At 52.5% G+C, this 13,091-nt stretch overlaps 1 protein-coding gene across 1 annotated transcript; it reads left to right on the top strand.

Moving 5' to 3' along the window:
* LOC128048198 (apolipoprotein L2-like) lies at nt 1-12,920 on the top strand. The gene is given in 9 exon segments (XM_052640601.1): nt 1-43; nt 381-495; nt 1,610-1,615; nt 3,477-4,177; nt 4,180-4,359; nt 8,146-8,204; nt 11,301-11,368; nt 11,713-11,816; nt 12,772-12,920. Coding segments are annotated over 9 exon segments (1,425 nt in total).
* Nucleotides 12,921-13,091: the final 171 nt, after the last annotated feature.

Below are 13,091 nucleotides of genomic sequence, written 5' to 3'. Positions count from 1 at the left end.
ATGGTGATCCAGATACCTGTTCTAGAGTGGATTGTCAAAATCTGTGAGCCCTCCCCCAGGTTACACAGGGTTAAAAAAAAAAAAAGCTACCCAATACCATTTATGATCCACCACAAAATCTTCTGTGCTTTCCCAGTGACTCAGACAGTAAAGAATCTGCCAGCAATGTGGGAGATCTGGATTTTATCCCTAGGTTGGGAAGATCCCCTGGAGGAGGCAATGGCTACTCACTCCAGTATCCTTGCTTGAAGAACCCCATGGACAGAGGAGCCGGCTACAGCCCACGGGGTCACAAAGAGTCAAATAAGACTCAGCGACTAACACTTTCCCTTTTTCTCTTCACAAGCTCTTCTAACCTCATTCCCTTTCCTTTCATCTAGATATTGAGATCTTTTTTGAGGATGTTGCTGAGTGTCTCTGGGACATACTGAGCAGAGAGGAACTGCTTCTCCTGCTGACTGAATTCCTGAACAAAATTGAGGCTAATGCTGGTTTGTCCAGCTAACCTGTACAGCTGTATTGGTGTGTCAGGAAGGTCACCCACATCCTGTAGCACCAGACTAGATTTTTACTAGCAGGCACACCTCCTCCAAGCAGGACCCTATGGTGCGTGTTGAGGATGTTCCTTCTCAACATCTCATGAAGAATGTTTCCTCCATGTCATTTGCTGGCACTGAACAACCTCAGGTTGAGAAAAGATGAAACCTGCAAGGAAGGGGCAGGTTATGTGACCTTGGACAAATTACCGAGCTATTCTCTGCCTTAGCTTCCTCATCTGTTCAGTTTTATTGTGAGGATACTGAGATCATGCATGCAACGATCTTCCCATAATGAGTGATACAGAGTAGGTACTCAATCAATATTAACATTTAAAAAGCTTGTTGGGAAGAATTTTCTCTCTGGTGATGAGAACCAAGCAGAATTTCCTTTGGGGCAAGTCAGGAAATCCTGATGCCATCGTTTGTGTTACTCGGGCTTCTGCCTAGATAAAGCCTTTCTAGTCCCCATCTTAGGAACTGCACCAAGCCTGCAGGATCCTGCTGGCCCATAAAGCAGAGAGGCTGGAGAGGAACTGGGTGGAGCTGGTGGGATCCTGGATCTAGCCCTGCCCGGCTCCTCGGCTCTGGGCTTATGTGTTAGAGTTTCAGATTTTCATGGCTTCCCTGGTGGCTCAGACGGTAAAGCGTCTGCCTGCAATGCAGGAGACCTGGGTTCGATCCCTGGGTCGGGAAGATCCCCTGGAGAAAGAAATGGCAACCCACTCCAGTATTCATGCCTGGAAAATTCCATGGACCAAGGAGCCTGGTGGGCTACAGTCCATCAGGTCACAAAGAGTCGGACACGACTGAGCAACTTCACTTCACTTCACTTCAATGGGAATAGTAAATTCAATCTGATGGACTATGGTGATGGCCTCAGAGTGAACTACAGGGTCAGAGATGGGGAACCAAGTGCAATCATCTCATCCAAAGGCCCAGGGAGGCCTGGACCAGGGTCAGACCCAGGGTCAGACCCCGGGTCAGGGTGGAGCAGAGGGTCCAGGCTGGAGGGCAAGTAGGCAGGCTTGGGCAGCAGGACCGGGACTAGAGTGCGGAGAGTGGGCCCCGAGGACACGGTCCTGAAGAGACTGTGACCCTAGCAGAGGTCCCCTGAGTGGGATGGGGGACATTTCTTCCCTCCCTGATGGGATCCCCTCATGCTGGGCTAGAGGGCCCTGGGTGACCGTGTCTGCACACCCTGCCTGGACCTGGGTTCTCACTCCATCTGGGACCCTCTTCTAATCTCCATGGAGCCTCCCTGACAGTGGAAGGCCATGTGGCTCAGTGAGCCCTCCAGGGTCACAGTAAGTGGCTGTGATTGCGTGTCATTTGAGGGATTCTGAGGAGCCTCACGCTTCCCCACTGATGAGGAAAGCACTTCCTCCACCCGCTGTGCAAGTGCTGCTCTCTTCAGGCTCAGCTGTTCAGATGGGCGTTTCCTCAAGTCTCGAACCTTTAGAGGATCCACAAAGTTCCACAAGGGCTAGATCCTGGATCTAGCACTGCCCAGCTCCTGGGTTCTGGGCTTATGTGTTAGAGTTTCAGGTTTGCATGTGTCCAATGGGAATAGTAATTCAACCTGATGGACTATGCATCCTTGGGATGCAGGCTTATGAGGCTGTCACAAATTAACGTGTGACACCCGAGAGGTCAGCGGTGCTGAGTGCAGGTCAGGAGTCAGTGAGGTGGGCTGCAGAGACAAGGGGAACCAGCAACACATCTCCTGATCTCCAGGCAGCTGGGGCAGTGGACAGACTCAAAGACCTGCTGCTGGGAAGGCCAAGGACACAAGCCTTAGAAGACAGCAGGTGGCAGACTAAAGGACTGTAAAGGCGCCTTCTAGTTCTGACTTTGGGCTTTTTCTTTTTTCTACAAATTCTAAGTCACAGAGACAGCCAATCTGCGAAGGATGAGGGCACAGTGCCCAGGATTATGCTTTCATTTGAACCAATGGCAAATTTAGGGGAACCCCAAAACCACCCTCAGGTTTGAGAATTCTCTATAGAGCAGACAGGACTCACTGAGAACCATCCTGATCCCAGTGTATTACAGGAAGCCTGTGGGTTTCCATCAGACTCTTTCCATAGGGCAGAGTCTGGGCGGATTTCACACCCGAAGCTTCTATTGTCTCCAGGGTGCGTTACTGTTCTGGAACTCGGGGTATGGCAGGGAACAGGGAACACTGCCTGCCAGGGACACTCACCCATTAAAAAAAATATTATCCTGACTTGTGGTCTCCAGCGCCTCCCTGAGGTCAGACTAATGTCCTAGAGTCCAGCTCCTCCAGAGGCCCCATCACATGTCTCCTAGTCAGACTGAACAGTGGCCAAAAGGCCCAGGCAGACAAGGACACTCGTATCAACCAGAATATTCCAGGGCTTAGGGACCACTTCCCAGTAGCCAAGGGCAAAGATCAGGTTGACCCCTCACTACACACCGAGGCCCTTGAATGCAGGCTTTCTGCTCTGATCCCTCTTCTCTTTGTTTCTCTGTGGAGTTCCCACTCACCAACTCTTTCGAAGTGCTGGTGACGCCCTGCCTCTGAGACATCCCTACCAAATGAGTTTTCTTTTTTGGCTGAGCCACATGGCTCGTGGGATCCTTGGTCCCTGACCAGGGACTAAGTCATGCCCGAGGCAGTGGGAGTGCAGAGTCATAACCTCTGGACCACCAGGGAATTCCATCAAATACCTCTCTTAAGTTACGCGTATCCTAAGGCGACTTTTGTTTATCTGTTAGAGGACTGAAGAAGTATATGGAGCATCTACAAGGCATAAAACCTGTGTTTAATGTTGAAAGAGGAAATTTTACTTTTGTAAATTTCTTTTCTAATTGATTTAGAGCACTCTCTCTGTATTTATGCAGAACAGACGTTTTTGAACCTATTTTATAGACAAGCAAACTGCCTTTCTAACCCCTTGACCTTCATTGTTTCAGGGAAGACGTGAATGCTCTACACGAATATCTGAATGAACTGGAAAGAGACTTGGCTGGGAAGGAGCAAGAAACGCTCCCAGAAGAGCAGCTGGATAGGAAGAGGTTTCTGAAGAAGTTTCCTCGGGTGACACAGCCGCTGGTGGAGCTCAAAAGCAAGCTCCGGGAGCTTGCAGACAGTGTTGGAAAAATCCACAGGGACTGTACCATCTCCAATGTGGTGGCCCACAGCACCGGCGCTTTATCTGGCGCCCTGACCATCCTCGGCCTGGCTCTGGCACCCGTGACAGCGGGGGCCAGTGTGGCACTCTCAGCCACTGGAATAGGGCTGGGAGCAGCGGTTGCTGTGAACACTGTGTCCACCAGCATCGTGGAGCATGTGAGTCGGTCATCAGCAGAAAACAAAGCCAGTCAATTGATGTCAATTGGTGTCAAGAAGTGGAAGGTCCTCCTAGAGGTACTCAAGAGCAACCCCCACATTGTTCCCACAACAGAGAAATTGGCAAAAGCCGAGAAACACCTTGGAATAAATATACATGCCATGGAGACAGGTGAAGCCCACCCTGGCTCTGCAGTCAGTGCAAACGTCCACCTGAGCCCTGGGAGAATCGCAGCCCCAGCCATCCAGCAGGTAGAGGCAGGTTTCAAAGGCACGGCTTTGGCAGTTACCAAAGGAGCCCGGATCGCGGGGGCGGCCACTGCAGGCTCTCCCTCCTGGTGGATGTGGGCTTCCTGGTGAAGGAGTCAATGCACCTGCACGATGGTGCAAAGGCAGCATCGGCTGAAACCCTGCGGCAGCGGGCCAGGGAGCCAGAGAGGGAGCTGGAGGAGCTCACCCAGATCTACAGGCGTCTGCAAGAGGAGCCCACTCCACCACCCCCAGAGAGTGAGGGTCCAGGGATACATTCAGGGTCCAGGTGCGGAGGCACATTCTCAGGGAAAAAAGAAGAGTGAGACAAACTTGTTGGAGCTGAGGGTTAGGAAACTGGCATTTCTGCAGCTGAGCCCAGGAGGGGAGGGGTGAATGTAGGTGATAGATGGGGAGAGAGGAGGAGCCTGGATTAAGGGACGAAGGGGGACTGGAAAATGGGCGGGGCAAGGGAGAAACCTCTTATTTTTTTCACACTATGAACTTTCTATTTGTATTGGGGAATAGTCGATTAACAGTGCTGTGATAGTTTCAGGTGAACAGTGCAGGGACGCAGCCATTCACATACATGTATCCATTCTCCCCCTAACTCCCTTCCCTTCAGAAACCACTTACTTTGAACTAAAGATGACATGGTGCAGAATAACGGGAGAAGTAGGAGAAGGCAATGGCACCCCACTCCAGTACTCTTGCCTGGAAAATCCCATGGATGGAGGAGCCTGGTAGGCTGCAGTCCATGGGGTCTCCAAGAGTCGGACACGACTGAGTGACTTCACTTTCACTTTTCACTTTCATGCATTGGAGAAGAAAATGGCAACCCACTAAGTGTTCTTGCCTAGAGAATCCCAGGGATGGGGGAGCCTGGCAGGCTGCTATCTATGGGGTCGCACAGAGTTGGACACAACTGAGGCGACTTAGCAGCAGCAGCAGGGGAACTAGCAACGAGACACAGAAATACAAAAGGGCTGAAAATGAGGGATAGTCAGAGAGGCAGGACTGTTGGGATCCAGGAGAAGTAGCAGGGGCTGCTCTCTCGCCCTTCCCGGGGTCCGATGCCCCAGCAAGAAGAGTCTCCCCCTGGTGGTGGCCTCTAGCCCGACATCTCCAACAACTCGCCTTTGATCCCAGCATTTTATCTTAATTAGGCTGTGGCTTCTTTTGTCTGCTTGCTTCTTTCATTGAAGTAGAGTTGATTCATAATATTCTGTTAGTTCAGGTGAACATCGAAGTGATTCAGTTATACATAATCTGTGTGTATATCTATATTCTTTTTAATTTTTTCATTACAGATTATTATAAGATACTGGCTATTATCCCCTGTGTTATACATAAAGTCCTTGTTTTTTAATCTATTTTATGTATGGTAGTGTGCATCTGTTAATCCCTTACTCCTAGTTTACCCCTCTCCCTCTTTAGTAACAAGTTATATTTTCTATGACTATGAGTCTGTTTTGGTTTGTTCATAAGTTCATTTGGACTCTTTGTTTTTGGCCATGCCTAGCAGTTTGTGGGATCTCAGATCCCCAATGTGGGATAAACGTGGCCATAGCAGCAAACCCACCAAATTCTAGCCCCTAGAGCACCAGGCAACCACCTAGACTCCTTCTTAGATTCCCATGCAAGTGATATTACACATCTGTCCTTTCTGCCAGACTTACTTCACTGAGCATGATCACCTCTAGATCCATACATGTCACTACAAAAGGCATTCTTCCATCCTTTTTATGGCTGAGTGATATTCCGCCGTGTGTATGGACCACATTGTCTCTATCCCTGCATCTGCTGACAGACATTTAGGTTGCTTCCATGCTTTGGCTATTGTGAATAGTGCTGCTATGAACATGGGGTGCATGTATCTTTTCGAATTGGAACTTTTTCTTTTCCAAATGTATGCCCTGAAGTGGGATCGCTGGATCACATGATAGCTCAATTTTTAGTTTTTAAGGAACTTCTTTACTGTTTTCCATAATGGCCACACCAATTTATATTCTCAGCAACAGAGTAGGAGGCTTGCCTTTTCTCCACATCATCTCCAATACTGACTGAGGACTTTTACTTGATGGCCATTCTGATTGGTAGGGGGTGATCCCTTATTGTAGTTTTGATTAGCATACACAGAGGATGAGCTGGTTGGATGGCATCACTGACTCAATGGAGATGAGTTTGAGTAGACTCCGGGAGGTGGTGATGGACAGGGAGGCCTGGCGTGCTGTGGTCCATGGGGTCGTGAAGAGTCGGATGCAACTGAGCGACTGAGCTGAACTGAACTGAATAATCAGCAGTGTTCAGCCTCTTTACATATGCTGGCTAGCCATCTGTATATCTTCTCTGAAGAACGGTCTGTGTAGAGCTTCAGGCAGTGGCTTCTTGATGACCGTGGTGGTGATGATGGTGGTGGCAGCAGGGGTGTGGCAACACAGTGGATGGAGCATCTGGCAAGCATCCAGGTGCCCTTTGAGTTCAGGGTGCACCGAGAGACCGACGAAATTCCCATGAAATTCCCAGTGTTGTGTAGGAACAGGGGTTGATTTGGGAAAAACAGAAAGAAAGATGAAAGCAGAAGGCATCAACACGTCAAGGAACTATGCGGTGTGTCAAGGGGATCAACCAGCCTGGGGTCAACAGACAAGGCCTCTCTGACCCTCAGTTTCCTCCTCAGTTGGGGATGGAGCAGAACAAGGTATTTAGGGCCATCTGCCTCTCTCCACATTGTGTTCCACAGACTTCAGTTCAATAAATATGAACTGATTTACTGAGGCTTCCTTGCATTGACTGATGAGCTCAGCTGGGCTCTGGATGCCTGCCCTCCTTCCCCGGGAGCCTGTCGCCCAGGGTCTCAGGGAGCACGTCCGCCATAACTCCTCCTGCCTGCCCGCTGGGCTCGCATAAAGTTGTTTCCCTCAGACCCTGGAGTCCCCAGGCCCATGGGACACCCAGGGGCGCCCATGTCATCTGACTTGGGCTGAGCACGGGGATGCTTCTCCTCCAGCCCTGGGGACAAGGATGAACACGGGGCACCCAAGGGTGATTGAGAGCCGAGGGCTTGTGTGCAGCTGTGAGAAGGTGTCAGCCGTAAACAGAGGGGAGAGAGAGAGCACACGCCTCACCCAGGCGGCCTTCACATTTCACCAGGACTCCTGCAGGAACTTCCAGAACAGTTTTCCTGTGCTTATCTGGGGGCAGTGCCCTGCCTCACCTGTCTATTTCCCACATAGAGCTAGAATGACTCTTAAGAATATTGGTCTTACCCCTACCTGCTTCCCCTCCTCCACAGCTGCCTATGACTCTGAGCACAGACACTCAAAGCCTCCCTGCAGCCTACCTGCTGGGGCCTGTGGTCCCCTAAGGGCAGAGCTGGAGGCCAGGCTCACTCCATCCCCAGAGGCAGGACTGAGGGGCTGGGGGAAGTGGGCAGGAAGGAGGGAAAGTCCATCCAAGGCCATGTTCTGACCTGGTCACCCATCTGGGATTGCACCTGCCACGACCTTCTGAGGAGCTGTAATGGGATGCCTCAGGCTCCTCCTATCCAGGGAGGAAAGGGGAGCATCTGGGTGTTGCTCTCACCCCCATGGGCCTGCTCCACAGGGCACCAACTCTCTGCGTTTCCACGTGTGGAGCATGGGAGCACCTAACAGTCTCCCACACCTGGAGCCCAGGGCATGAAGCCAGAGACCCGGGACCTGGAAATGATCCCAGGATGTCTCCTAAGTCCCTCCCCACGTGCTGCAGAGTCTTTGCCACACTTTTGTCCAAACCTCCCTCGGAAGACTTTCCTCAGTGCCTCTGACTCCCTCTCAGCCCATGTGTTCCTGAGGCTTCAACCGGTCCTCTCATTCCTTCTTGAAGATGTCAGCAGTCATGGCCATCGCCTGCCTGACCTTTAGAAATGTCAGTTCATTCCTTCATCGGTTCTTCATCAGTTCCTGGAGAATTCCCATCCTGCCCAGACTTCTCTGGGCAGGGTTTCAGGCACTGGGTACAGAACCATTCTGTGTCCACCCCCATCTCCCCCTGAACCCTTAGAGCTGGACTCCATTGAGCTCAATGTGCGGCTGATGCAATTCCACGGTGACCCGTGTCAGGTGAGATCCTGTGGTTCTGAGCAACAGAAACTGTGTCTGGCTAAGTGAGCACAGAAGAGGGTGCACTGAGAGGGAAGAAGTCCAGGTCAGAGGACAGAAAGAAGCCCAAACGTGCACAGTTCAGGGAGGACAGGAAGCAGGACATGTCCCCCTCCAGGATCCCACAGTCTGCCCCCTGAGGTCCCGTGAGCAGGGGCCTTAGGTCCAAACACCTGGAATCCCAGTGTCAAGTTCCCAAGAGACAGAATAACTTGGGCCTGGGGACAGTATCCTTGGTCTAATAGTTCAGGCTGAAGGATGAGGAAGATGAATGAGTAACAGGGACCCGAACCTTGGGCGAAAATCTCGGGTAGAGAGGCTCCAGACTGAGTGCTTCCTGGATGCACACGTGCCCTCTGCCCAGACCAACAGACATGACTCTCCTCACGCTGTTCTGGGTCCCAGCACCCCACGCACAACAGCAAGTGCACCGCCCACTTCCCCAGCTGGAGACAAACAAGAATCACCTCCTCCTGCTACATTTTGCAGGGATGTCAGGGGTGAAGGGCCCCCGCGCGATGCCAGTGCTTCTCCTGGTCCATCGGGCTCCTTTCTCAGTACTCTGCATGTATATTATGTATGTGCAGCAACAGGGAGTGCAGTAGAGACCCCGGCCCCCAGGAACATTGCTCTCCCGATTCAGTCCTCACTGGGTCCCACTCCCTGTTCCCCTTTCCTGCGGGGAAATTCTCCCCTGTGGAGCCTGGGCTGGGCCATCACTGTGTCAGCACTGTCACCTGGGTCCTAATCAGGACCTCACTGCACCTCTGAGAGCAGGTGCCTGTCACCCCAATGGAGGACAGGAGGAAGCTGGGCCCAGGGACCAGGAGAGTGGCTGAGGCCCTGCCTGGGAAGGGCCATCCTGGGTGGGCCCTCTGGGTGCCTTGAGCCTCCTCCCTGATCCATGTTGAGCTAATTGGTCGGGAGAACGCAGGGTGTCCTGTTTCAGGAGGAAGTGAAGCCAGCATGTGGTGTTTCTGTAACTCAGCTCACCCTGGGTCCAGCGCAGAGTACCCACCCCTGTGGGAGCCCAGACCATGCAGCTGTCTGTCCCCACCTGCTGTCCTGTCCCCCATGGGGAGAGGTGGCCGGGATGTGTGCTGCACACACGTGCCCACCACCCAGGACTTGAGTGCCTCCAGGCAGAGCCTCTGTTGACAATTTCGCGTTTCTCTCATGCCTTGGTGCTGGGCATCTTTAAGATCCTGCTCCCATCTCTCAGAAATGCCTGGAAGTTCTCATTAACTTGTTCTTTTTCAAAGGGTGCTGTCCTGGACCTCATACCGGTGATGACCGCTGAGTCTGGGCAGAGCCCTCTCTCCAAAGATAGGGACATTGTTTTCGAAAGAGAGCAGATGTGTTATGCCCAACCGTTCTTTAACCTGATAATTAAAGAAGCTGTATATTTCATTATGAAAACACTACAACTAACAGTTCAGGTCCAGAAAATGGGGTAAAACTTAGAGAAGTAAAAGAATTCCCCCAGTAAGATTATTGGACATCTCCCTACAGTGCAGCTATGTTTTTAGAAACAAATCTCAAAAATATTGTCATTTCTTCTGTACATACTTTAGTTCATCCCTATATTTTAAAAAGGTCTTTGCCTGGTGGCCAGACCCTAAAGAGTCTGCCCATAATGCGGGAGACCCGAGTTCATATCCCTGGGTTGGGAAGACTTCCTGGAGAAGGGAATGGCAACCCACTCCAGTATTCTTGCCTGGAGAATTTCATGGACAGAGGAGTCTGGCGAGCTACAGTCCATGGCTTCACAAAGACTTGAACACAACTGAATGACTAACACTTTGCAAATGTCTAAGTTCGCTCTGCCCATATTGTTGGAATTTAGGCTCTTGCAACTTCCTTCATTTTAAATAACATGGCAGTGAACATATTTGTGTATGAAGTTTTCCCCTCATCTTTGAGGCTGTTTTTCTGGGGGTGGGCCCTGCAGATGACATTGTTGGGGTAAAGGGAATGAGAGCTTAAAGGCTCCCTGTGTCTGACCCATCCCCCACGCCCCACCGCCACCCGCCCTGGGTGTCCCTGCAGGCTGACTTCGCCATCAAGCTTTGGCCAAGGCCACCTATGAGCTCATGTTCACACCGCCTGGCGCACAGCCTCCAGTGGCTGGATCCCAGGGCATGGACTTAATTGAACGGGGGTGTCCTCAGTCTGTGGAGGGCCTGGCTTAGATGAAAGCTGGTTCTTCTCAGCAAATTGTGTTGCTTGCGCAGAGTGTCTAACAGTTGGTTACACTCGGAGGCAGGCTTACACCCAGTCTGGGCCCAGGCTCCTCGTCAATGACAGTTGTTGATGAGAGACTTGCCCTGTCACAGCGCTGCTCCCAAGCCACTTGAGGCCCTTGCGCGCCATCCTGCACCTGGCCCCACTTTCTTGGCTTCCCTTGCTTCGCTCCTTAGCTTCCTAAGTATGTTGAAGCCCCTCTTGACTTTAAACTACCTGTTTAAAGAAACACTTTCTCTAATTACTGAAGGCAATGGCAACCCACTCCAGTACTCTTGCCTGGAAAATCCCATGGATGGAGGAGCCTGGTAGGCTGCAGTCCATGGGGTCGCTAGGAGTCAGACACGACTGAGCGACTTCACTTTCCCTTTTCACTTTCATGCACTGGAGAAGGAAATGGCAACCCACTGCAGTGTTCTTGCCTTGAGAATCCCAGGGACGGGGGAGCCTGGTGGGCTGCCATCTCTGGGGTCACACAGAGTCAGACATGACTGAAGCGACTTAGCAGCAGCAGCAATGTACCAGAGCCCCAATATCCACTGCCACCTTTGTTAGAAATGCACAGGGACTGAGATGCCAGCAGGTAAAATCCCTTCAGGGCCCAGGTTCTGTGTTTCTCTTCAAGTCTGACTCCTTACCAGTCCCGTGCTGGCCCCCACGTGCCCCCTTCCTAGCATCCCTCCACCCCACTTTCCCTGCACCAGGAGAAGTCTGTGCGCAGAGCATTAAGACCGATCCAGGGCCTTGGTCTTTCTCTAGCACTCCGTGGTGGCTGGGGTGGCATGTGGTCAGTGGCCAGCTCTCCTCTTCTAGATCAAGGCCCTGGAGATCGAGAGCAACCTGTACCACATGGGCCAGAGCAAGGCTTTCTTTGGGCTACCGTGCTAGCCCACCTGGAAGAGGAGTGGGACCTAAAGACCACTGACATCATCATTGGCTTCCAGGCCTAATGCAGGGGCTACCTGGCTGGGAAGTGAGTCCCGGGATGCCCACCACCAGCTCAGGGCCCCTAGCTGTCCTGTGTGGAGGCACTGAGGAAGCAGAGCCTGGCCGCCCTCACCCAGGCAGGTGTCCCCTGGGGAGGCCCACATGGCTTTCCCGCCCCCCTGCTTCTTGGAGTTCTGCATGAGGTTTAAAATGAGCAGGTGGGAGGGGTGAATGTGCTCCGATTTCCCTGCAGAAAAACGCCTGCCTCCCACTGTTCCTCTCTGCGTCCCTCCTGTAGGTGTGACACCCAGAGCCGGCTGTCCCCAGAGGACGCTGAGCTCTGGGGAATAGACATCATTGAGTTCCAGCAGCTCCTGTGGGGTCAGAGGCAGACTTGTGCAGGTCAGTGGGCAGGGCAGCTGCCCGTTTGCCCCTTGACTCCTCTGTGTCTGGGCTCTGGGGTGTCTGTCCTGGCCTGGACCCTGAGCTCTGGGAACACAGTGTCAAATGAATGTTTACAGGATGTGAGCTGCTGACATTATCCCACCAAACACAAGTTCCTGAGTTGCTGGAACAAAGCTCCCACCTCTTCCCTCCTCTCAGCTCCCTTACATGCAAAACACATCAGATACATAACAGTTGGCTTTAAGACCAAACTACAGTTGGTTATCCTCATGGAATAATCTCCTGTCCCTCCCTCCAACCTGGGGGAGGGAACCATAATGGCCCAGGGACGTTTCCTGGGTTGAAGCTGCCCTGAGGGAAGGGCAGGCGGGCCTCCGTGGGGCATCCAGGTCCACTGCAGTCACTTCTGCTTGAGGCAAACCGAGAAGTTCACCAGCAGTCCAGCTGCAGGCCTCTCAGACTGTGGGAACTTGACCTGCATTTCTTCATCTGTGAAACGGAGCCAGCGCTCCTCGAGCTGATGTGAGATTCAACAGGAAAGGCGTGGACAGTGTGAGCACAGTGCCTGGCACTCACTCAGCCCCGCCCACAGAGGCTCTTTGCTCAGGAACCAAATGGAGGCAGGGCCAGCTCTCCGTTGCAGACTTTCTGAGTCGCCAGGACACTGGTTTCTGATACAAGTCTTCCATTTGGAGAGGAAAAAAATCTGTTGTCAGATGGAGATAAGCCGAGGTAGAAAAGGGCAGTGTGCTCTCAGCCCTTCCCATGAACTTCTGCCTGCACCTTATGGCAGTGACCACCAAGGCTGGGCCTCCTCCTGTGGGCCACCGGGACTAAAGGCGCTAGTTCCGTCCCTGCCAGCAGGGCTAAGTCTAGAGGGATCTGATCAAAAGGGGTGGGGGGAAGGGCACGGACAGAGTGGCTGAGGGATGACCTTAGGCCCCTCTTCCAGGCACCACGAGAGCAGAACAGGAAACAGTGGACTCGGAGGGCTTCTCAGAGGAGGTGGTGCCAGATTTGGGCTTTGCAGAACGCGTTTCTCCCGGCTGGATGCAGCAGGCGTCCCTGGCAGAAGAACCTAGAAGTGTGAGTGAATCCTAGAAGCCACCTGGACGTGGCCCTCAGCAGCAGAGTGTGACCAGCATGCACTGAGCAACTGGTCTGTTCTGGGGCTGTACCTCATGCTGTCGGCACACAGGGGAACGAGCAGGCAGGCTGGCGAGTGTGGGGTTGGAGGGGTGAGAAGGTGGAAATGAGGGGGGAGTGATTTGC

Source organism: Budorcas taxicolor, chromosome 5 (genome assembly GCF_023091745.1).
Source record: "Budorcas taxicolor isolate Tak-1 chromosome 5, Takin1.1, whole genome shotgun sequence".
Lineage (NCBI taxonomy): Eukaryota > Metazoa > Chordata > Mammalia > Artiodactyla > Bovidae > Budorcas > Budorcas taxicolor.
This window is presented reverse-complemented; position numbering and strand designations above follow the sequence as displayed.